This window comes from Erpetoichthys calabaricus, chromosome 4 (genome assembly GCF_900747795.2).
Source record: "Erpetoichthys calabaricus chromosome 4, fErpCal1.3, whole genome shotgun sequence".
Taxonomy (NCBI): Eukaryota; Metazoa; Chordata; class Cladistia; order Polypteriformes; family Polypteridae; genus Erpetoichthys; species Erpetoichthys calabaricus.
The window spans coordinates 36,188,912-36,216,221 of record NC_041397.2 but is presented as its reverse complement, the minus strand read 5'-3'; the positions used below and the strand labels follow the sequence as shown (position 1 = coordinate 36,216,221).

General features: G+C 37.2%; 1 protein-coding gene across 1 annotated transcript in view; it reads right to left on the bottom strand.

Annotated features, from left to right (window-relative positions):
- The window catches only part of katnal1 (katanin p60 subunit A-like 1), a 51,840-nt gene extending 32,662 nt beyond the window's left edge, over window positions 1–19,178 (bottom strand). Inside the window, exons 1-4 of the mRNA XM_028799340.2 lie at window positions 19,101–19,178; window positions 5,318–5,480; window positions 2,802–2,962; window positions 2,547–2,715 (exon numbers count right to left, since the gene is read on the bottom strand). Coding sequence (XP_028655173.1) covers window positions 2,547–2,715; window positions 2,802–2,962; window positions 5,318–5,479 — 492 coding nt within the window. The 5' untranslated portion in view covers window position 5,480; window positions 19,101–19,178. The remainder of the gene's footprint in view (window positions 1–2,546; window positions 2,716–2,801; window positions 2,963–5,317; window positions 5,481–19,100) is intronic.
- Between the last annotated feature and the right edge of the window lie 8,132 nt (window positions 19,179–27,310).

Below are 27,310 nucleotides of genomic sequence, written 5' to 3'. Positions count from 1 at the left end.
GAATGATTTAAGATATGAAGAGGTAGGGGAAATGACAGTGAAGGTGGTAAGGATGAGAATGCTGCCCATACGCATGTGCTGCACTGCCGCCCTGCTGGCCACTGCCGAGAGTTGATTCTACAATAACCTTGGAGGTTAATCATCACCCCGAAAGCAGATAGTAGACTTCACGTAGTATATGTGTACCAAATTTCAGGTCAATAGGTCAAACGGTTTGCAAGCTACAGGTGATTTAAAATCCTGGACAGACAAGCAAACAGCCATGGTAGCGTATTATATATAAAGATTTTCTCCTTTGAAATGGTGACATTTTTCTTCTTAAAAGTAAACAGCAATAGATTAATGGCTTAATTTCACAACTTTGTACATTTCACATGAATAGTGACCAATTACATCAATTGAGTAATGGTAATAGTATAGGTGAGTGAATACTGTGATGGAGAACCATCCACTGGAAGCATTTGTATGAAATACAGCTTTCCAAAAGCCTGTATTGGTATAAAAGTATCATCAGAAAATGGATAGATGGATGCATGAAAAAAGACAGAAAATTGCATGACTTTAAAATTCAATTGGTAGTTAGATGATCAACATTTTAAGTATCCTCTAGAGACAGCTTTCAGACTATTGATGCACTTTTCTATTTTTACGGCAGCAGAAACACATTACAAAAATACCTATGACTAACCCTCCTTTTATGACATCCTCATTTAACAGTCTTTGGCTATGGTCTCTTACTGGTACAATAAATGGGAAAGTATTCACAGCGCATCACTTTTTCCATATTTTGTTATGTTGCAGCCTTATTCCAAAATGGATTAAATTCATTTTTTTCCTCAGAATTCTACACACAACACCCCATAATGACAACGTGAAAAAAGTTTACCTGAGGTTTTTGCAAATTTATTAAAAATAAAAAAACTGAGAAATCACATGTACATAAGTATTCACAGCCTTTGCTCAATACTTTGTCGATGCACCTTTGGCAGCAATTACAGCCTCAGGTCTTTTTGAATATGATGCCACAAGCTTGGCACACCTATCCTTGGCCAGTTTTGCCCATTCCTCTTTGCAGCACCTCTCAAGCTCCATCAGGTTGCATGGGAAGCGTCGGTGCACAGCCATTTTAAGATCTCTCCAGAGATGTTCAATCGGATTCAAGTCTGGGCTCTGGCTGGGCCACTCAAGGACATTCACAGAGTGGTCCTGAAGTCACTCCTTTGATATCTTGGCTGTGTGCTTAGGGTCGTTGTCCTACTGAAAGATAAACCGTCGCTCCAGTCTGAGGTCAAGAGCGCTCTGGAGCAGGTTTTCATCCAGGATGTCTCTGTACATTGCTGCAGTCATCTTTCCCTTTATCCTGACTAGTCTCCCAGTCCCTGCCGCTGAAAAACATCCCCACAGCATGATACTGCCACCACCATGCTTCACTGTAGGTATGGTATTGGCCTGGTGATGAGCAGTGCCTGGTTTCCTCCAAACGTGACGCCTGGCATTCACACCAAAGAGTTCAATCTTTGTCTCATCAGACCAGAGAATTTTCTTTCTCATGGTCTGAGAGTCCTTCAGGTGCCTTTTGGCAAACTCCAGGCGGGCTGCCATGTGCCTTTTACTAAGGAGTGGCCACTCTACCATACAGGCCTGATTGGTGGATTGCTGCAGAGATGGTTGTCCTTATGGAAGGTTCTCCTCTCTCCACAGAGGACCTCTGGAGCTCTGACAGAGTGACCATCGGGTTCTTGGTCACCTCCCTGACTAAGGCCCTTCTCCCCCGATCAATCAGTTTAGATAGCCGGCCAGCTCTAGGAAGAGTCCTGGTGGTTTCGAACTTCTTCTACTTACGGATGATGGAGGCCACTGTGCTCATTGGAACCTTCAAAGCAGCAGAAATGTTTCTGTAACCTTCCCTAGATTTGTGCCTCGAGACAATCCTGTCTCGGAGGTCTACAGACAATTCCTTTGACTTCATGCTTGGTTTGTGCTCTGACATGAACTGTCAACTGTGGGACCTTATATAGACAGATGTGTGCTTTTCCAAATCATGTCCAATCAACTGAATTTACCACAGGTGGACTCCAATTAAGCTGCAGAAACATCTCAAGGATGATCAGGGGAAACAGGATGCACCTGAGCTCAATTTTGAGCTTCACGGAAAAGGCTGTAAATACTTATGTACATGTGCTTTCTCAATTTTTTTATTTTTAATAAATTTGCAAAAATCTCAAGTAAACTTTTTTCACGTTGTCATTATGGGCTGTTGTGTGTAGAATTCTGAGGAAAAAAATGAATTTAATCCATTTTGGAATAAGGCTGTAACATAACAAAATGTGGAAAAAGTGATGCGCTGTGAATACTTTCCGGATGCACTGTACATACCTGATGCCACATTATTTTTACTGCTGGATATCCAACAGACTGAAAATACTTCTGCATTTGCCGAATTGCGTTGTAATATTAAATCATGATGGCTCTATTTAAATTTTAAGAACCCAGTTGTTTTAAGACAATAAGAAAATAACTGATATATTTGGAATTAACTTCATTACCTTATCATCTTTGGCTTTAGTTCTTGCATCTTTGCTGTCCTTGATTCCTAGCTTGTCTCCTTTAGCTATTGGCTGAGCACGGCCAACAGGCCCTCGATGTTGCACAACAGGAGACTCTTTTTTCACAGGTTTAATTTCTCTGTTAGGACGCTTCACCTGATTGGGTGCTCTGCACAAAAAAAGGGATTTATATAACTGTTTGATTATTTCACAAATTCTAGTTAAAACAATTTTCACCTCTCTTACTTAATTTACCTGTGCTCAGCTGGAATTGGTGGGGGCCAAACAGCAGGGTCTTTCAGGGCTTCCTCTACATGTGGTGTAGAGAATTCTACAGGTTTATCAATGCGGAAACTTTCCAAAGTGTGCACAATGCCTTTTACTTGCTCATACTCTTCTGTTAACTCTTGTCGAACCTGCATTGAGGAAAAATTAATATCTAAAAATTGTTATATTTTATACAAATGCAGTGTTTTTTTATGGCATGAAAAGTCTGGTGGGACCATACCAGAATGTTCCTTTATTTGTGTAGATTTAAGTAACATTAACATTAAATTACCTAATTAATAACATCAATTCATGTTTTGCTAATGACTACTGAGATATTAAAGTTTGTGTAACAAAATTCAGTCCAACAAAATAGGTCACTGGTGAAGCTACAGAATTACAGAGAAAACTGGCAGAGAAGACTTTGCCTATATGGTTAAGACAATGGGTACAGAGTCTGTAGCTGCTGCCATTGTTCAGCTTGAGTATAAGATCAGTAAACATGTTAGTTGAGATGTTCTGTGACACAATGGGGAAGTCCACACGAGAGTCACTTCCTCATAAATAATTGCAACAATAACACTGAGACAGCACAAAGCCGTGATAGTCATTGGTAAAGATGGAGAGATGCCTGTGCACTCAAGGTCCCTTGGAAAAAGACATCAGATGAATGGCTGCTCCAAATTGCTAACAAGTAAATAGTAAGGAGACTGGCTACCTGAGAGACTGGGAGATGGTTGATTTTTGAAATTAAAGACTTTTTGGACTGTACCTTATTCAGAAACATTTGTTGAACATACAGTATCGGAGATTCTAGGAAAAGTCACTTTTGCAAGCTGTTGTACATTGGATTAAGGTTCTTTCTTCTGCATGTTACTTTATACTGTGTAATGAATATATGACAGCAAAGCGTGCCACACTGCTGAATCATGACATTATGAACCTGTATATGTTGTTAAGTACTACTGACTGAAACAAAGCTAACTTCCACTTCTGGAAAATAAATTCCTACTTGTGAGTAATAAAGACAACAAATTCATAACACTCTGAATTGGTGTTACTATGACACTAGCATGTAATTTAAAACACACATCACAAAATTATCCAAAACATATTTTTTTCATCTTAAAAATGTTGGAAAATTAGAAATTTAGAAATATGGAGGATACTGAGAAATCAGTTCTTTTGCATGTATTTCTAGTAGGATTGAGTAATGCAATCCATCATTCAATGGCTGTTCAAATCGCTCATTATGCAGCTTTTAGTTAATTCAAAATGCTACTGCAAGAAGTATTACACAAAACAGAAAATATGAACACATACCTCCAGTTCTCAAGTCCTTGCACTCTCTCCCAGTTAAGCTTTGAGCTGATTTCAAAATCCTCCTTTTAACATCTAAGGCCTTAAATGACTAAGGCCCTATTTGCCTTTCTGAACTTATTATTACTTACAAACAAGAGCGCAATTGAGATCTCAAGATGCCAGCATACTTAACATTCCAAAGATTAATAAAATATTGGTGGGAGGTTGAGCTTTAACTTTAAGGCCCATAAGCTGTGTAATTATCTGCTTGCTAATATAAGAGATGCCCCATCAGTCTTGGCTTTTAAATCCAAGCTGAAGACTTACTACTTTAGTTTAGCATACCCTGACTAGAGCTGCTGATTAGCTGTACCTGCTGCATATCTGTCTGTTAGTCATTTGTACAGAAATATATAAGTAATACAATATTTATAAACTGTTACTAACTCTCCTCTATTCTGCTTTTCTTCTCAGTATATTAACATGGCACTTGGTGCCACACCCGCACTGCCAAGCTCCTCTCCTACATTTGGAAAAGTCATCTCAGATAAAGGAGAATTGGAATTAATTAGATGGAAAGAGTCTCTCATCAGATTGAATGGCCCAGCACAGACTCCACTATAGAATACCCAGAAGGGCATAGGTGGCTTGTTGGCCAAGGTCTTCAGACTCTGATTGTGTCTGACTTTGTCTTTGACTTTTTCTATTAAATTTTAATATGCTCCGCTGTCAACTGACAGACAACGGACAGATATTGTTGGTTTCCATTTATGTTAATCAGTTTCTGTTTTGATTTCTGTGCATTTTAACAAATCTGTGTTCTTATATGTGCTAATTCTGTATTTAGTAATTAGTATAATCTATACTTGTATTTTACCTAATGTTTTGTTCATGAAGCTCAGTGCCTACACTCAGTGAAGAGTGCTATACAAAAATAAGTTGTATTGTATTGTATTGTAAAACAAAATAATTCTTTCTATACCATATATATATTGGAAATATATTGGAATAGTCATAATGCTGATATTGCTAAAATAATAACTATCACTGATGTTTTTCAAAGATGGCCCTGTATACTTAGTATTTAGCACACAAATGACAAAATCCACAAAGGCTGGAGATCATGGAAAATTTCAATTAAATCTTTACGTTCATCTTTATGATCTAGGAGTGTGGCAGTAATTATGCAGATTAATACATACCTGGTGCCATTTCACCTTCAGCGCTGGATCTCTAATTGATTGACAGTGCTTGTATATCTGCTGTATCACACCTTGATAGTAAACCATTGCAGAGTCATAGTTTCCAAGAAGGGCATATTCCCTGCCTTTTTTTGCATTGTCACAAATCTCATTCAGATTCATTCTAGAATGCAAAGAAAACAAATAAAAACTGAAAATAACCTTTAACATATGCATTAAAACTTATATTTAATCATGCAAATGAAGTTCTTGATAAGTATTTAGGATAATGGAGTAAGAAACTTGTAATTGAATCAGTTGTTCTCAATGACTTCACTCTATAATATGGGTACTTTTTATCATTTGCAGTACATCTAATAATGTTAAAGAGAAACATCAATCATGTGTTTGGGTCTTGGTTCCCCTACTTCACTGTTGTCCTGTAGGTACCCTCTTTATGACACTTAAGAAGAAGCCTTCAATAGTTCAATAAATTATTCAATGGTTCTATATTAATGAAGAATTCCAATGCTCACATAAAGAAAATTTACAAAGTAAAGAATGGGCTCCTTTATACAACCATGCCTGAATTATTTTCAGGCTGTATGGAAATTTGTTATTATTCAATACAGAATTAACTTTCAATCTGAAGTGGTTTGATGTCTGTTTTTTATTGTATCTTGACATTTGCTGGAGATGGGAACCATTTAAAAAGGCAAACAACGTGCATTATTGTTTGATATTAACATAATAATATTATAACTTACAAAATGTTATACAGGATGTCAAAAACTGTTTGTGAACTACTTGTGTATGTATGTTATTGAGATATGCAGTGTGAATAAAAATTCTAGATGAATTTGTTATTGTAATCTTAGTCTGCTGTGCTGCTGCTTTGCAGTAAGGAGACTATGGAAGATTGTGGGTTCGCTTCCCAGTTCCTCCCTATGTGGATAGCGCTTTGAGTACTGAGAAAAGCGCTATATAACTGTAATGAATTATTATTATTTATTATTATTATGCTTCACTCCAAAAAAGGCCTTCATACAGCTTGTTGCAGGGACTACAGCAGTAATGTAGAAAATGCTCAGAGATTGCTGCTGGACTCCACACACTAGAAGACTGCACCAGAAATGGTATTCAGTAATGTTATAAAGATGATTAAAAATTCAATGTGATTTAAATTTATTACAATTTACAAATCTATATAAGTATTAATGTTTAAAGGCAGAACTGCCTCATAATATTAATACTACAATACATACCTACCAACAAAAAACAGGCAAAAAATTTACTCACCATTCTCCTTCTCTCTGTCTTATTCTTAAAAAGAGAGATTCAGTGTGCACTATAAAAAAACTGGGAATTGGTTTGTGGCTCTGCATTCTTTTCCCTTGTGGCTTAGTTACAGCACATAATGTGCCTTTTTTGTTTCATCCGTATTTTTTTTACCATGCATATACAAACTATGCACCAACACCAAGTGTTGATTAATACTGTAAACTTTGGCTACATTTACACTACTGCTCTGAGATATAACTCTAATTTTTATCTGACAGATCAGATTTTGGAATGAACACCCAATATGCACATGGTAGCCATTTTTTTAGGTCGAATACAGGCCACTTATGAATGTGGAACTGACTTTTGCTTCACTTCCAATTGCTCATATATGACCTATGTTTATATAATCAGATTTTCATTTAAGGATGTGATTTGATTATGTTATTTTTTGTATCATGTAACATGCTAAAACAATCAAAGCAGTACTAGCAGAAGCAAACATGTGATCCATGTTTATGCCATATCTGTGTTGTAAGTCACAACACATGTGCAGTGCATATATACTACATAAGCTGAATGTATATGTATAAATTCAGACCACATCTAGGCCATGTAATGTAAACACAACAGATATTGGATCATATTTTCTTCAACAATACTGATTTAGGCACTAAGATGTGGTATTATATGTGTGGCCTTTCAAAAATCTAATGTTTTGCTATGACAAAAAAACTTTCAAGCAGTGTAATCAGTTAAATTCATGCTGATGTCACGTGTGCAAAAGTTCATTGAAATTTTATTTGCATACTTTGCTTATTCAGCATTAGGCAAAGACATTGCAGAGCCTGAGAAGATTCATTCTTCAAAAAAAGGAGCCTACACTAGTGACTGGACAGACCCTCCAATTGCCAACGTTGTTAAACAGTTACTGCACCAGTGGACAAAATAAATTATGTGCCTAAGGGGTGTCCCAAAAGTAATTACTCTGCAGGGTCTGATATAACAAAGAGGCTCTTGAAGAGTCTGATGTAGCAGAGAGTTCATAAAGAATGGAGAATTACCAGAAAACAAGGAGAGTTACCTCAAAATGGAGGGTAGCAGCAAAGGGCCAGCTCATGGTAAAGTCAGGTCCTGTTGCATGTTATGGTACTGAAGATGGCAAGGATGCTTTAATTGTGAATTAGTTACTGGGGATACAACATAAGAACTTTCACAATGCATTCCTCACTCAGTACATGATTCCTCGTGTGGTGCCAAAAATAATCCAGGGCTTGGTTTCAAAGGACATTCACTGCCAGTGGCACATTGAATTTGGAGTGGAGGCAAATTGGATAAAAGCTTGCCTATCAGAGACATACTGTAGGCAAAGCATAATGAAAGAGAAGGAGCTGAGAGGGAGAGTGTTTTAACAAGTATGAATTTTATTGTACTCTGTACACCTGGCAACACAACTACTAGGGATGTCAAAAGAACAGATATTTTGTTGCCAAGTTGATATCATACTCCCAGAAATATAACAGTACTAACTTTTTTATAATATCGGGCACACAATATGAGTGTCTACTCAGTACTGCATTAAGGCATGACCATAAGTAGAAAAATTAGGGTGTAGGGTTCAATCATATGTAAAAAAAAAAAAAAAAAAAACTGTTAAAACTACATATGAAAATACCCCACAGTGGAGATGCTACAGCACCATATTAACACATGTAAAAAAGAAAAACAGCAGAAGACACATCTGGAAATGCTTTGTGTTCAAGGCAGGAGGATTTCAGAGAGCAAGACAAAACACACAAACACAGGCTTTTGTTATTGCCACATCTACCCCATTATGGAGTTTGATACTGTAGATTAATGCGTTCTTTAAGAACACTGTGATATTACTGATGACATGCAGTCATTTAACTTGTAGTGTCACATATTTATAACAGGAAATGAAATGACGAAACAATTCATTGTTTTTTAATGCAGTGTCATACACAGTCCCGATAAATTCACAGAAGCATTGCATTCAATCTCATATTACAAGTCTACAGATGTCCATCTAAGCATCCATGCATTTTTGAACTAGCGTATACAGTTCAAAGTCATGGAGGAAAATTTGCAAACATCCAGAATCACACATATTGGACTGTGGTATGTTGGAGGAAACTACACGTTTTAACCAAGTGGCTACTTAGCTTATCTATACAGTCAATGAAATGAGCTGTTTCATTTCTTAATACCAAAACAAAAGGTATTTATTGTTTAAATGTTTTGAGGCACAAGGAATATCTTACTATTGATACAACATGTACTGTATTAATAGAAATGCCTAATCGCAGAGACGCACATACAGCTGGCAGAACTGCTAAAGCACCATACCTCATGGCTGAATACTAATCAGCAAAGGCTAAATTTGTGCCATTCTTTGGGTTTCTGACGGATAGCTAATGTTCAGGAGTATAATCTCTAAAATGTGACGTATTTAGTGAAAGGGCGCATATGTCATATTTTTGAATGGTATGTTGGTGAATGGGATGCAGTCTCTCAGTTTGGAGTAACTGAATATAAGCAACATTGGTCAGGTTAATTTTCTGGATTTGTACATGGACATAAACAATAATAAAATATAATGCATGTAAACACACCTAGACTATAACAGAACAAAGGCTATTTTACAGGTGTTCTGAAATAATAGATTAATGTAATATGATTCCTGATTTCATACAGGATGCCTTAACATAAGAAATGTTAAAAATGTTAAAAAAAAAGGAGAAGATTTAAGAAATGAAAACACAAGGGGTTTAAGATATTTGAAAATTGTATTAATTTGACTCATTTGTTAAACATTATTCTTCAGTTAGTTTCTGAACCAGCTAATGTAAATGTAAATGTTGCAAATGTAAATCTTACAATAGCAAATGTTACAAACCTAACAGAATGATTCTCTGACAAACCAGATTCTAGTTGATGTAGTTACAAAAACACCTTTAAAGAGTTTGTTTAGATGAAAATAGCCTGAATAATCTTGGAATTTATTAATACATGTTATTACACAGAGAGAATCTCTAAGTCTATCATAAACTAAATTTAAGCCCTGAATTGTATTTGGATATTTATGGATATTAATACTTAAATGATAGTTGGGTAACTACCTGAGTAATATACCCTAATTTCAAAGCTGTTGTTATTGTTAATATTTATATAGTTCATATTGTATTACGTTGGATATCTATGAGGCCACGGTTCTTGAGGCTGATCCTCCAATTAGCTGTGAACCACACAATCTCACTGAGATTGCACAGGTGGTAAACCAGCTTAGGGGGGGAAAGGCTGCAGGGATCTGTGGTATCCGGGGTGAACTTCTCCAGGCTGGTGGTAAGGCTGTCCTCCTGGTTTTGCAAGCAATCTTTGCTTCCATTTGGGAGACTGGCATCATCCCAACTAACTGGAAAACGGGACTAGTTGTCCCTATCTGGAAAGGGAAGGGTGATCGCCTGGACTGCAGCAACTACAGGGGATAACACTGCTCTCGGTGCCGGATAAGGTCCTTGCTAGGGATGTCTTCAATAGGATCCGTGATCACTTGCTCGCCTACCAGCGACCGGAACAGTCTGGTTTTATGCCTAAGAAGTCTACCATCGACTGCACCCTGGCACTGATGGTTCTCATGGAGTGCAAACGCGAATATCAGCAGAGTTTCTTTGAAAGCCTTTGTCGATATTCGCAAAGCGTTCGACTCAGTAGATCAAGCTGCCCTGTGGGACATCCTGAGGGTTCGCGGGATCCCCTTGAGGTTGCTGGATATCATGGCTGGCCTGTACACTGTGGTACTGTGAGTGCTGTGCACAGTGGAGGCAGGACCTCTGCGTTTTTCCCAGTTGATTCTGGGGTTCGTCAGGGGTGTGTTCTTGCTCCTACTCTGTTTAATGCTTGTATGGACTGGATGTTGGGCAAGGTCGTGGGGTCTAGCGGCTGTGGGGCATCTGCTGGTGAAGAAAGGTTTAAAGATCTTGACTTTGCTGACGATGCCGTGATCTTCGCAGAGTCAATGGAGGCTCTGATTGGGGCGCTCGAGAGACTGAGCGAGAAGTCTCAATGTCTGAGCTTGCGAATGTCCTGGATAAAAACCAAGATCCAGGCCTTTAATGACCTCTTGGGCACAGCCATCAGCAGTGTGTCTGTTTGCAGAGAGAGTGTTGACCTTGTTGAGAGGTTTATTTACCTTGGCAGTGACATTCATGTCTCTGGTGACTCTTCCTATGAAGTCAGTAGATGGACTGGGAGAGCATGGGGGTCATGAGGTCGCTGGAAAGGGGTGTGTGGCACTCCCGATATCTATGCAAAAGGACGAAGGTCCAAGTCTTTAGAGTTCTGGTGCTTCCTGTCTTGCTATATGGTTGTGAGACATGGATGCTATCCAGTGACCTGAGATGAAGACTGGACTCCTTTGGTACTGTGTCTCTCCGGAAAATCCTTGGGTATCGTTGGATTGACTTTGTGTCGAATGAGCGGTTGCTCATGGAGTCCCGAATGAGGCACATTACCTGCATTGTGAGGGAGCGTCAGTTACGGCACTACGGCCATGTCGTGCATTTCCCCAAGGGTGATCCGGCTCATAAGATCCTCATTGTTGGGGACCCGAGTGGCTGGACCAGATGAAGGGGTCGCCCACGTAACACCTGGCTGTGGCTGATAGATGGTCATTTCCGGAGGGTGGGACTGGACCACGTGTCTGCCTGGGGGGTTGCAAACCGGGATCCCAAGTTGTTTCGTTGTGTAGTGGGTGTGGCAATGCACTGTACCAGTGCATGCTCCCCAACTTGACTTGACTTGAACAATGGAGATACTTTTAATTCAATGAATGGGATTTTACTGTTTTTGCCATGGTATTGAATAGGTATCAAGTATCATGAAATTCCACTGTTATTGGTGTCAAATACAGAAATTTTGGCATCATGAAATCCGTAACTACGACTACTACAACTACACCTTTACAAACAATATGGACAGTTGGCTAAAGAAGAAATGGTACCTCACACCATGTCACTCTTGTTCTAGTAGTATGTCATTCAAGAATTTTATCTAGATTAAACCACTATGTACATCACCTCTGTGTGCCAACTCAAAGGTAATCAATCCTGACAGAGAAGCAGTACATGTTGCTAAGGATAACACATAGCCAGCCCATCTCAGTCCAGGCTTTTCAAGCCTTTTAACATTCTGCCAAATTTTGGCAATAATGTTCAATGACAGATGTTGTAAAAAAGTCCCATTTGTAGTCTACAGCCTTAACTGTTAATCAAAGCAAATTATTACATTTTTATAGTAATCGTGATATGAATCCTTTTGAAGGCTGTCGTGAACAAAGAGTTCTGTATACCTGGCCATGTTGATCTCTCAAGGCAGTATTCAAAATGAGCCAATGCTTTCATTTGTAAATACAACTAGCTGTGCTACCTATCTAAGATAGGTTGAAATCTAAGTAATCAATGTAGCCCTCAGCATTAACGTTTGCAGTGGACCATCTATTGTAATGTATTTTGTAATGCATGTAAATAATAAAATAAAATAAAACTGTTACTCCAAAAGATGGTGCATCAAAAACATTTGCAGTAATAAAATGCATTTAACACAAATGTTTGTGAGGTGCCATCTGTTAGAATGACAGAGAAATAGCAACTGGATGGACACACAGACACACAGACGTTTGTCCTTTTACCAAGATCCATGCCTTGTACGATCCAATAGAATATATGAATCTACTATAACAAACACTATACAACATAGGTCTGAAGAAAAATCAGACTTCCTTATTCTCTGACTGATAGTCAACTTATTCTTTTTTTTATAATGCACCTTATTTACATACCAGTAAGGACGCACTGCACGTTACACTTGACTTGAGCATTTCATACTCTTTCTCTGTACGTTTAGCATTTGTTTGCTCAGAGGTTGATGCGCTTGCTGCTTTCTGAGCAGCTCCTCTTTTCTCCACCCTAGCAGCCCGCTTCTTCTCTTCTTTCGTCAGCATCTTTTCGTGTTAAAACTGATTAAGTCAATGTTTGTGTTGCAATTACTTAGTATGTTTTCTTTAATTTGTCACTTAAGCTGGCACTTACATCTTCAATCTGCCTCAAGAATGATTTAAGATATGAAGAGTTAGGGGAAGTGACGGTGAAGGTGGTAGAGATGAGAACGGCGCCCATATGCATGTGCCGCACAGTTGCCCTGGTGCCCGCTGCCGAGAGTTGATTCTACAATACAATAAAATAAAAATAAAAAGAGTAATAATTCCAAAACTGAGCAGCTCCTCTTTTCTCCACCCTAGCAGCCCGTTTCTTCTCTTCTTTCGTCGGCATCTTTTTGCATTAAAACTGATTATGTCAGTGTTTGTGTTGCAATTACTTAGCATATGTCCCTAATTTTTCACTTAAGCTGGCACTTGAGGCAGATTGAAGACTTAAGAATGATTTACGATATGACGAGGTAGGGGAAGTAACGGCGAAGGTGGTAGGGATGAGAACGGTGCCGGTACACATGCACCTCACGGCCACCCTGCTGGCCACTGCCGAGAGTTGATACTACAATAAAATTAAATAAAAATAAAAAGAGGAATAACCTTGGAGGTCAATCTTCACCACGAAAGCAGATAGTAGACGTCACATAGTATATGTGTACCAAATTTCAGGTCAATAATTCAAACAGTTTGCAAGCTACAGGTGATTTAAAATCCTGGACAAATGGACAGCCATGGTAGCGTATTATATAAGAAAGATATAAACAAAACATAATTCACCCAGATGACCCATCATGAGCTAGTGCTGAAGCCCATCCAATCGACCAATTAAATTAATTATAAAGCAATAACTAGAGGTTGGTTGGTCTGTCTTTGATTCACATCTGTGCTGAGTGGTACCCCAGTTACCTAGTTATCATTAAACAACAACGGAACAATTCAACAAACAGAAAGACAAGTAAATAAATTTGGATGAACAAAAACCTTACCATCACACTGTAGTACTAAAATTGCTCGGCTTATTTACATGTTGCATCACCGCTAGCCTTCCCTGGGAATGGGACAAAACATGCAGGCTCACAAATATCTACAAAAGATGCCCATGATCCTTAAGAGAAGCCTAGTATCCTAGCTTATCCATTACTATGATACATTAAAAAAAAGAATAATAATCTCAGTTACATATGTTTTATATGTATTTTTCTATTACTGTAATTTAAAATATATATTTAAAACATTCTTAATTATCTCAAATAAAATATAAACCATGTTGAAAGGAAAAAGGAATTTAAATGAATTATTTACGTCAAAAATGTCTTGCCATCCATTTCCCAACCAAATTTCAAAGGTCAGGTTTATGGGGTGGGACCGAGCCTAGCAATCCTATAGGAGTTGGCCTTGTACAGCATGCCACTTTCCTTTTCAGCTGTGATGCAGCAGTGCCTATCACTGTGCCACCTAAATTTATATCATCTAAAATGAGATGTTAAATCATGATTATGAGAGCTAATTCAGGACTAAGTCATAATGATGAGATATTAGGTTGAAACTGTGAGATACTAATTAGTAATTAAGAGAGAGAAAACCATAACTAAGAGATTTAAGAGAGAATTATAAGTTTTAAAATCATAATTCTGAGGTATTATATAAAAATTAAGAGACTAATTTCAAATTAAGAAACTGTAAATCACAATTATGAGTGACTATGAATTTAGGAGATTCTAATTTTATAGAATGTGATAGAAAGCTATATGTCAAAATTGTGAGATACTAAGTTATAATCTAAATTTTGGGATGTGATTTTTTTTCTTTACTTGGTAGAAAAATAATAATAAAAATAGCATGATATCTATTTATTCCATTTCAAAGAAAAGTAGATGAAGTATACGATGCTTATGTATATCATCCATATTAGTACAAGGAAAAAAGCAACATGGCATGTCCAGACTAGACAAATTGTATTTTTACATACTGACATTTCATGTTTTTTGTTGCATTGCTCTAGGGCAGGGGTCTCCAATCACAGTCCTGGAGGGCCGCAGTGGCTGCAGGTTTTTGCTCCAACCCAATTGCTTAATAAGAAGCACTAATTGCTCAAGTAACACTTCTGCTTCACTTTGGTTGTCTCGCTCATTAAGATTTTGAATGCTTATTGCTTATTTTCATCTTAAACAGCTGTATTCATTCAGTTTTTAATGGATCCTAATTAGCAATAACATGCGAATGACAAAAGAGACCAGCATTTCTCCATTTGGCTTGTTACCATTTACGCCAGTGTGTATTTATCTTGCATTATTTGGTTTAATTAAATACTTGGAAGGAAAGTAAAGAGAAAAAAGTGAATGATTGAGAATTGCTCGTCCATTTTAGCCTTCAAATCATTTGGATGATATCCTTAGATAGGGGAAGAAAGTCTAGGATATGACAATGACCTGACATAGCAGAGTTAAAGCACTAACAAGCCATGAAATTAAATTATTGGCAGAATTGCTTTCTAATTAAGCAACCGGGTTAGAACAAAAACCTGCAGCCACTGCGGCCCTTCAAGACTGTGATTGGAGACCCCTGCTCTAGGGCACGGGTGTCGAACTCCAGGCCTAGAGGGCCGCAGTGGCTGCAGGTTTTCATTCTAACCATCTTCTTCATTAGTTTTTGCTGCTAATTAACTTCTTTTGCTTTAGTTTTAATTAACTTCACTCAGGCCCCTTAGTTGTCTCTTTTAATTAGCAGCCAAACAATAACCAGACACATAACAAGCCGCCACATGACCAGCTCACCTGTGCCCGTCACACAATATCTGAAAATAAAGAAACGTGAAGGTCTCAGTAAGGTTGGTCTCTCAGGCCACCAAAACATTTTGACGAACAGAAAATCAAAAGTTTTGGAAATGTCTTCTGTGGCAGAATGAGAGCAGCAACAGGCCACAGAATTAAATAACGGGCTTATTAACAGCAAGAATCAGCTTCTCATTAATAGATTGGTTGGAGTGAAATTGGTTGGAGTTTGAAATCCCAGTTTAGCTGCTCATCTGTTGGCTCGTTTCACAATTCATTTCTGTTTGACTGCCATTTCATGAACAAACTAATCAATTCAGATGACTGAATCCTTAAAAACAGGGCTATTAAAAGTAAGGGAAAAGGTGTTAATTAGCAGTGAAAACTGCTTACTAATTAGGAAAAGGGTCAGAATGAAAACCTGACACCACTGTGGCCCTCCAGGCCTGGAGTTTGTCACCCCTGGTCTAGGGACAAGGCAAATGCCCCCTGAATAGTCTACATTTCCTCACAACTCTAATGTTGGATTAAACAGGTAACTGGATGGGGGTTGTTATACATTGTGTTAAGTGTTCATTAAATTTAGTTGTCTTTATATAGAGTACATTCAGAAAGTATTCAGACCCAATCACTTTTTGCACATTTTCTTATGGTGCAGCCTTCTACTAAAATTGTTTAAATTCATTTTCTCCCTCATCAATCAACACTTAATATCCCAGAATAACAAAGTGAAAACAAGATTTTAGGAATCTTTGCAAATTGATTAAAAATAAAAAACAAAATATCACATGGACGTGAGTATTCTGACTCTTTCTATGATACTTGAAATTAGTCTCAGGTGCATCCCATTCTATTGATCATCACTGAGATGTTTTTACACCTTTTGAATTCCACCTTTAGTACATTCAGTTGATTTCATGTGATTAGGTAAAACACACATCTGTCTACATGATGCCCCTCATGTGTATCAGAGCAAAAGCCAAACCATGAAGTTGATGGAACTGCCTGCAGCTCTCAGTGAGAGCAGTATGTCAAGGCACTGAACTGGGGAAGTTTTTGTAAAACAAATTCTGCGGCACTGAAGTTTCCTAAGAGCACAGTGGCCGCACATCTTAAATAGAGTAAGTCTGGAACAACCACAACTTTTCCTAGAGATGGATGTTCAATAAAATCAAATAATTACAGCAGAAAAGGCTTGTTGAGAGAGGTGTCTGAGAACCCAATAGTCACTCTGGCTGAGCTCCAGAAAACATGTGTGGAGAATGGAAAACATTTCAGAAAGACAACCATCACTGCAACACTCCACTAATCTGGGCTTTATGGCTGAGTGGCCACAAAACACATAAAGCTGGCTTTCAAAAAAGCACCTAAAGGATTCTCAGATTATGAGAAAAAAAGACTATCTTGTCTAATGAAGCAAACATTAAACTGTCTGACATCAATTCTAAATGTGACATTTGGAGAACACCAGGTACAGCTCAGCGCAAAACCATTCCAACAGTGGAACAGGGTGGTGGCAGAATCATGCTGGGGGTTGTTTTTCAGTGGCAGGTACTGGGAAAATAGTTAAGGTTGAGGGAAAACTGAATAGAGCAAAGTACAGAGATATCCTTAATGAAAACCTGCTCCAGAGCACTCTGAGCCTCAGACTAGGCCAAATATTCACCTTCCAACAGGACATTGACACTAAGCACAAAGCAATCCCAACACAGCAGTGGCTTATGGATAACTCTAAATGTTGTTGAGCAGCTCAGCCAGAGCACAGTCTTGAACTTAATCAAACATCTCTGTTCAACCTGACAGAGCATCAGAAGGTCTGCACAGAAGAATGGCAGAAAATACCGAAATGTTGATGTGTAATACTTGTCCTTCGACTCCAGGCCATAATCGCTGCCAAAGATGCTTCAACAAAATACTGAGTAAAGGGTCTGAATACTTGTGTTAATGTTTTTTTGGCTTTGTCATTTTGGATATTGAATGTAAGTTTGTATGGGAAAAATAAATAAAAATGATTTTAGCATACAGCTGCAGCATAACAAAATGTGTAAAAAGTGAAGAGGTCTGAATAGTTTCTGAAGAAACTCTATATTATGATTTCTGCGAGCCTTGATCTTGAAGAATACCGAAATTCAAATTATATTTCAGGAATTTAAAATCTGAGACAAGAAAATCGTTGAGGTATTATAGCTATGGCCAAACCCAGGCAGCGTCTTCAATGGTCAAATTAAAACATTCTTATCTGTAAGTGTGCAAAGGTTTGGTGCTTCTTTTCACATTTTATATATGCTTTGTGTGAAAGGTATTAAAATAAATACATAACTAATTTTTTACTGTCATAATTTATGATGTTGCACAGATCTTATGTCTTTAAATTTCTTAAACTAAACTTTATCAACAATCCATTATCCATCACAGACAATGAAAATGTAATTTATGCAAGTGAACACGGGTATTTGAAATGTACAAACAGCATCCTGACAAATTCAAAACAACAATATATAGCAATACTATTAATTTGGTGATTATTTGTTGAGGAAAATGACTAAATGCTTATATATTTATGGTAATTTCATCCATCCACTTTCAAGATCCACTCTATCCTGTGCAGGGCCGCTGTGAATCTGGAGTCTATCCCTGCAAGCATAAGACACAAGGCATGAATAAACCCTAGACAGGGCAGAAGTCTAGTTAATTTTTGATGATACTAATTTGTATTTAATCCAAGCCTTGGATAATTCTTTGAATAATTTGTGTTTTTTTACTAAACTAATCTATAATTAATGTAAAATACTGGCATTTATCAGTACGGGCAATTGTGTGGCAAACCCCTGAATGAATTTTCAGCATTCTGTCACAAAGGTCGATTAAAATACAGTATGTACTGAGTTATTGGGAACGGCTTAATTACGAACGGTTTCTTCTATTTTATATACGGGAGAGTAATTATTTTTAAAAATACTATGTTTTATCTATTCCTGTATCGTTGCTTTACAAATAACTAGAATGTGCATGTAATATTTAGTATACTCACAATAGTACACAAAAGTATTTGGTGATTCTTTTACTGACATTATATCTGGTACATCAAATAAAACAAAGATTATTAATTTAAAATAACATGTATATAACCTCTAAAACGATTTAATAAATCCAAAATATTTCAATTATTAACTAACGACTTTAAGAATGCTACACTATGTTAAAATGAAAAAGCGTTAATACCGGTACGAAATGTGGGGTAATTGTACTTTTGGCATTTCCTTACCACGTACAATATTATATCAGTATAATATTAAAACAACAAATACGTGCGTATCTAATTTAAATAATATTTCAAGGTATTAACAACCTATTATTCTGAATACTTCTAATACAGACAAACCTTATTCTAATGGGAAGCCAATTTCAAATACTGAAACAAAAATGAAAAACAGCCACCTTCACAATCAATGACAGCTACAAAGCCAGCTGGGATTCACGGACTATGTAGTTGCATTCGCACATTTCTTTGTTGATCTGCCCCTTTGCGAGCTTTAAAAGAACCACATTACCCATGTACCCTTGCAAATGTTTACGCCCAAATCTAGGCCACACAGAATATCTAAATACAGATTGGCAACGCAACGTTCCTGCGCAAATTGTTAGCGTCATAATTTCAGTTGCAAATTGTAAAACCTGCAGATGATTCACGCAATATTTGAAAACATTGTAATTACAAAAAATGTGATACTCTTAACAAATTTACCTCACGCAGCAACACTGTTCTCTTTCCTGAAGCGCCGCAGTCCGTTAGTCATGGTGACATTGCCATAACAACGAAAAGACGCCAAAGATTATACAGTGACGGGGAGGAGAGATTGCTGAGCTCAGGTTTGGTATTAGCAAATGAAATGGGCCGAAGCTGAATACACAATATAACAGGGGTATTGTAACTGCGTTAGCGGCTGCATCTATGTCTACTCTTTTGCTTAAACAGATTCTTATAAGCAAGCTGTTTAAATTACCATTTATAAATTAATAATGAGCTAAATTATAGAATAAATGTGAAATATTTAGTGCATGCGAGTATACGATGCTTCGCTAACAAATACTTGAAACAAGACATAGTCAACTTTTTTAAAGAACAAAACACAATCCAGTCAAAATAAAAACTAAATACAATCCATGAAACTCATCAATCAACCCCGACTGGACTCATAAAGGTATGTCTCACAACAGGCCCATCCAAAGGTGTTCTTCGTATGGAATAAAACAGTAAATAAAATAAAAATTGTCACATATATTATATCTCTAAATTGTCCTTGTATGAGCAAATCTACTGTAGGAATGTGCTTAAGTGTGTCCTGTGCCAGGGTTACTTCATGCCCAGAGTACATTGAATTGTATGAAACAAGTCTAATAATGGGTGGATGAATGAAGGCATTCCCCAACCTTTTCAAATCTGTACTTTTTTTGTCACCATTATGTATTGTGAAGATGTATTAACAGAGTTAGATATAAGGCAAGAGCTAACCTTATAGTACAAATAAAAAGAGAATATAAAAATGGTAATATGCTATCTGATGAAAATTGTGAAACTAAACATTATTAAGTATTATAAAATACTTTATAGATTTAAAATGTTGCTGTATGTTACTGGACATTACTGTTGCTATTATACAATATATTACTAGTTCAGTTTAGATACAGATAAGATATTGATGTTTCTAAATGTTTGTGGTAATTATTTCTTTGTCCACTAGTACATATTTGGTGTTTCTTTTCCTTGTTCTTTATCATTTTATCCACTTCCACAAAGTTTTCCATCCTGACCTTGAAATTAAAGATTTCACTACAAAACAGACCCATTGTTTTACTCTGCAAAAATCAAGGTCTTTAGTTGGCCATTTTAAAGTAATGATTCATGCTGTATGTTATTTTCTGCTTTATTTTAACAATACTTTACTTGCAAGTGTGTTCTGCACTCTTAGCTTATAAATGTGAAGCTTACCTTATAAAAATGAATTGAATTGAATTATGATTAATAGAACTGACATTCCTTCCAGAGTTAGTCCAACATTATGAACCCAGTATTCCTGAAAGGTGTGCACATTACTGCAGTGAGCATCTACCCGGTCACCTATCATAAGTGAGTGTGGAATGCTGTATGTAGAAATATGCTGCATCTTGAACTGGCATAAAGTACATGAATGTTCACTGATGTCCCATCCAGGGTTGTCCCTACTGTATGAGAAAATCTTCTTGAAACTGCCTGCCTGTTTAACAAGGACATCCTGACTTTTGGTGCCAGTACATATAAATTAGAAAATTAGATCATATACTGTATAACATTTCACTTCATATTTTGTTCTGCTTTTACCTCATGCTCCCCAATTTTTCAATTTTCAATATTCTTTCTCTCTGTCTCTGTCTTTCTTCCTCTTGCCTTTACAGTCTGAATAGCCTTTCTGTTAATTATTTGAACCGCTAGGTTATAGCACCTTCTGGTAGCTCCTAGTCTTCCTGCAACCTGAACCCAGTCACTTAGGGTGGCATCCTTTCTTATTGCCCTTCTCAGTAATTACTATGATCCTGCATTTTGCTTCTTTAGCCACCTTAGTCCTGTCTGACCCGCAAAATTGTTCCACTATGCATCAGAGAAACTCCACAAATACAGTGGTACACACCTACATCTGTGGATTATTCCTCTCTTCAGCTTTCTCATTTCAATCTCCATTCTGCTGCCCTTATAAGGACTGGAATGTAAACAGTACTACAGAGTTATGTTTTCTCTTCTTTCAGCTCATGGGATTTTGGCGAGGCTTCTTAATTCAAGAATTTAGTGGTATGACCTTATATTGCTGCCCCCTGGAGGCTCCTGGATACGTGCATGTCTGTTCAAACCATCAATCACACGCTGTGCATTCTTTGTTAATTGCTATGACTCTTCATTCTTCTAAGATAATGCATTCTTCTTGAATTACTGTATTTCCGTAGTCCAAATTGTTTCAGTCATGCCCAATTCAATTAATTCCTTACCCCCACCACCCCCATCCTTTCTTGCCTCAGTTTTTCTGTCCCGGACCTTCTTTCCCACTCTACATCACTTCCTTTCAAATACAGTGTATGCACACACAGGGCTTACTGCTTAAGTGAGATTCCATATTGACTATCCTCATCAATGTCCTTGCAGCTAAGACAGATGTTATTTGCTTGGGCAAAAGAAGTTATACAAAGGGTTGGACAGTTACACAATACCATACAACTTATTTTTGTATAGCAACAACATCCATCCATCCATTATCCAACCCACTATATCCTAACTACAGGGTCACGGGGGTCTGCTGGAGCCAATCCCAGCCAACACACGGCACAAGGCAGGAAACAAACCCTGGGCAGGGCGCCAGCCCACCGCAGATAGCAACAACAACATCATTTATTTATATAGCACATTTTCATACAAATGATGTACCTCAAAGTGCTTTACATAATGAAGAAAGAGAAAATAGAATTAATAAACACTAATTAACACAGAATAAAAGTACGGTCAAATGGCCAGGGAGGACAGAAAAAACAAAAAAAACTCCTGGAGAAAAAAAATAAAATCTGCAGGGGTTCCAGGCCACAAGACCGCCCAGCCCCTTCTAGGCATTCTACCTAACATAAATGACCTCAATCAGTCCTCATTATATTCAGGGTTCTCATGGAAAAACTTGATGATGATGGTCATGTGGACTTCTAGCCTTTAAATGTAAATTTCCCCTTGGGATTAATAAAGTATCTATCTATCTATCTATCTATCTATCTATCTATCTATCTATCTATCTATCTATCTATCTATCTATCTATCTATCAATGTACGAACATCACGGTGCTTTGATCAGGTGGTGGTGGCGCAGATCGTCACCACAGAAAACCAGAAAAAGAACAGCAGAGAAAGTAGGGGTTAGTACGGATTATGGAGCCACCAGGAATGATAAAGATAATTAAATGCATATACAGAGTATTAGGATTAAACTAAAATGAAGCTATGAGAAAGCCATGTTAAAATAATGTGTTTTTAGCAGTTTTTTAAAGTGCTCCTTTTAGCCTGACAAATTTCTATCAGTCAGCTATTCCAGATTTCAGGTGCATAACAGCAGAAGGCTGCCTCACCACTTCTTTTAAGTTTAGCTCTCGGAATAATAAGAAGACCCTCATTTGAAGATCTAACGTTACGATTTGGAGTGTAAGGTGAAAGGCATTCTGAAATATAGGATGGAGCGAGATTATTAAGGCTTTGTAGACCATAAGCAGTATTTTAAAGTCAGTTCTAAATGACACAGGTAACCAATGTAGTGACATGAAAACTGGAGAGATGTGCTCGGATTTTCTTTTCCTAGTTAAGATTCTGCTAGCTGCATTCTGCACTCGTTGCAATCGATTGATGTCTTTTTTGGGTAGTCCTGAGAGGAGTGTGTTGCAGTAATCTAGTCGACTAAAAACAAAAGCGTGAACTAATTTCTCAGCATCTTGCAATGTTATAAGAGGTCTAACGTTTGCTATATTTCTTAAGTGAAAATATGCTGTCCTAGCAATCTGATTAATTTGTGATTTAAAATTCAGGTCAGATTCAATAATTACCCCTAAATTCTTTACCTCCATCTCGACTTTTAATCCTAATGCATCAAGTTTATTTCTAATAACCTCATTATATCCATTTTTGCTAATCACTAAAATTTCTGTTTTCTCATCTCAGTGTGCTTCACTGAGTATAAGCACTGGGCGCTGGCAACAAACTATCATGGAAACTACAAGTATAGATAATACTAATTACTAAATACAAAATTAGTACATATAATTGATACAAATTTATTAAAACACACAGAAAACAAAGTATACACTAATTAACATAAATGGAAAACAACAATATCTTTCCATTAATTAACTGATGAACTATGTCCAGTTGACAATAGTGGAGATTGAAAAAGAGTAAGTCAAAAAAAACAATAGAGGAGAATGACAAAGAGAAATTCAAAAACATAATCAGATACAGTCACACTCCTGGAGACCTCAGCCAACTACCCACCCCTTCCTCCTGGGTATTCTATACTTGAGTCTGTGCAGGGCAGTCCAGTCTTGTGAAAGACTCTTTCCATCAAATGATTCCAGCACTCCACTATCTGAGATGACTTTTCCATGGGCAGGAGAACAGCTTGGCAGTGTTATATTTCAGCCAGGGACCCTCCTGGCTGGAGTTAACATTCTTGTTTTATGTCTTTTTTGTTTAATTTTGGGTCTTTTATTTATGTGACTGTTATTTTTGTTAATTATTTGGTTTATTTCTTGTGCCAGTGTTATGCTCTTTGTGTTTTGTGGGTGGTTTCTGAAGAAGCAGGGTCACCTGCCCATCACTGAAAGGGACTGCCCCCAATCCATTTTTTGTCATATTCAAATCTATTATATCCTAATACATTAAGATCTGTGTCCTGTATGTGCCTTGTCCCTTAAAGCAGTCTGATTGGTCATTCTGGCTTTAGTGACGCGATTGAAAGAGGAAGTGCAAGTTAGTGAAACACACGAGGAGGGATAAAGGCATAGGAGGCACATGGACAGTCGCCTTCTAAGATGGGAGGTATAAATGTGGATAAACGAGGCAAGCAAGGGACCTTGAAAATAACAACAGAGTCTGAGAAACAGGCTTTACAGAAATGAGCTTGACAGACAGAGTGTTTGGACAAGAGAGTTTCAGCCTCATGCAGATACTGAGGAAAGTCACTGGTACACAAAGGGCAAGAGATATTAAATACTTTTACATTTATTTTATTACCTATAATGTGGCTAGTTATAGATTAAATACAATATGTAGTAAACTACTTAGCTGGTGAGTGATTCTTGTGTATTTCACTATTGATTATTTGTAAATTTCTAGATTTTTTACTTTTTTGCTCAAATTGTTTGACTTTGTTTGCTGAATTTGTAATTGGGACTTGTTTGTCTTGAATTGCCTCTGTCTTTCCAGCAACAGTTTTAGCTTCTTGTGCTCTATGGAGCTTTATTTTCTTACAGAACAATTTCTGAAGAATGAATATTTTTATTTATAAATATCATGTGTTTGCTCTTATTACTGGTTAGGTTTTAAAAGTTTCCCTCTCTAGTGGGCATTTTTGAGTATTCTCAAGTCTTTGTGCTAGAAAACTCTCCATTTTCGTAGCAGAAGGTAGATCAGTGGCAAAACGTGCCACATCAATTTACTGAGAAGAGAAACAAAATAGAAGAGGGTTAGTAATGGTTTATAAATATTGTATTACTTAATTTTTTTATAAATGACTAACAAATAGGGATGCAGTATGCAGAGGTAATCAGCAGCTCTAATCAGTGTACGCAAGACTGCAGTAGTGAGCCAGGATTTAAAAGCTGAGACTGAATGGGCACCTATTATTAGCAGGCAAATTATTCCACAACTTTGTGGTCCTGAATCTAAAAGCTTGACCTCTCACTGTTATTTTATTAATCCTTATAATCTTAAGAAAGCCTGGATCTTGAAATATGCACTCGGGTTTGTAAGTAATGATAATTTCAGATAACTAAGCTATTTAAAGCTTTGTATGTTTAATGGGAGACTTTGAAATATGCCCTCTGTTTAACTGGAAGCAAGTGTAAGGGCTTGAGAACTGGAGTTATGTGTTCATATTTTCTGGTTTGCATAATAATTTTTGCAGCAGCATTAATTAACTGAAAGCTACATAAGTAATGATTTGAATAGCCAGTGAATACAGGTAGGTCCATAAATATTTGGACAGAGACAACTTTTTTCTAATTTTGGTTCTGTATATTACCACAATGAATTTTAAATGGAACAACTCAGATGCAGCTGAAGTGCAGACTTTCAGCTTTAATTCAGTGGGGTGAACAAAACTATTGCATAAAAATGTGAGGTAACTAAAGCATTTTTTTAACACAATCCCTTCATTTCAGGGGCTCAAAAGTAATTGGACAATTGACTGAAAGGCTATTTCATGGGCAGGTGTGGGCAAGTCCGTCGTTATGTCATTATCAATTAAGCAGATAAAAGGCCTGGAGTTGATTTGAGGTGTGGTGCTTGCATGTGGAAGATTTTGCTGTGAACAGACAACATGCGGTCAAAGGAGCTCTCCATGCAGGTGAAAGAAGCCATCCTTAAGCTGTGAAAACAGAAAAAACCCATCCGAGAAATTGCTACAATATTACGAGTGGCAAAATCTACAGTTTGGTACATCCTGAGAAAGAAAGCAAGCACTGGTGAACTCAGCAACGCAAAAAGACCTCTCAGTCAGAAAAGTATCAGAAGTGGAATTTGCTTCAAGAACCAAGTCTGGGCAGGTCATCTGTCCATCATAGGGGCCAATCTTGCACATACCCATACTCACATGGAGCCCATGAGGAAACCCTGAGTAGTTTGCATCCCCAGGATAAAGTAGCTTAAAATCTCTAAAAATATAAAATGGTAGACTTCAGCGGTAATAGCATGAACTTCATCCTGTGCAGGTGGAACATCATTTCTCAGAATTACTGATAATGTATTTAGTAGAGATAGTGCAGGGCTGCTTCAATGTGCATCTTCAAAGGAAAAAAAGGTATTTTTCCACACTAAACAGAGAAAAAGTTTAAAGAGACAAATGGTTTGTCTTTAACCTTCTTTCCTTTTCAGCATATACATTAATGGATCTGCAAAAACAGATGAATGCATTCTTTATCCAGGCATGAATCCATCTGTAACAGTCTCTTAAACATGTTACTATACCACCTTACAAAATATAACATTAATTCCAATGACTAATCACCTGTTGTCTGTTGTCTCATGCTAACTATTGAGATACTGTTAAAAATATAAAAAAACACTGTTAATAAGGATTTCATACTATAATAGCACAGTCTTAATAGTTTCTCCGCACTATTTAAACATTAAAGATCTGTAGGCTGCTAAGCCAGCAGTACTGTTGTAATTGTCTATTGAAGCACACAGAGTTACTCTAAAAGCATACTGCTTATTCAAAATGCAATACAAATACAAGAACAACAGACTGAGTCATCTGTCAGTTCTCATGTTATTCACTCCCATTCTCTTTTTAACATATCCTGTAACTAAAATGGGGCTGATCGCTTTAATACGTGTATGCCAATTAGGGATTCTTTAATAATGCAGATAGCGTTACACAGTGCAAAAGGTGCAGGAGCATCACAGTATAATAGAACCACTGGGGTTGAAATTGCTTAATTGGTGGTTTGCCGATTTGCTCCATGCTTGTTATGTGAGAAGCAAGGGTGCAATGATACACTGAGTGCTGTTGGGAAACAGCCTGTTAAAGGGCCTGGCTACATTACTGGATTTATTGTGGAAAAATGTTATTCTGAAAGGGAGACATGCCACATGATTATCATGTTGCAGTTGACTAGGCAGCACATATTACACAAAAGCTATATTTATAGCACTAACTACCTTGAAGAACAGAAAGTTGAAAGAGAATACTACCCTTCTCACCTAGAGGCAAAGAAAAAAAGAACCATAACAAAGTACTGTGTAATTAAGCATCCACATGCCTTAAAGAAGCCTTCAGAGATCAGCTAAACTCCACAAAAGTGAAAAGTTTATTAAATGTATGTGTTAATAAAAATAATTGTTCTTGCTCAGTATAATGCTTACATTTTGTTGCCCTTTGCTAAGTCTGAATAAGAGAGGATCAAGGGTGGTTATTATACTTAGTTTGTCTTGACGTATCTCATTAAAATGCTTCCCAGATGTGTTACTGTGACTTATATTCATTTGTTTTTGCTGAATATTCTTTTATCAAGGAATATCCATTAATCATTGGTAAAGACCATCTCAGAAGAGACACCTGTAGGGCACACTCAGGTTAAAATACTAATTAAATGGACAGCATGCTTTGACATATAGGAGGAAACTGGAAATACCATACAGAATGACTAAGCTGCAGGTTGCTAAAGCTGTGAGGCAAT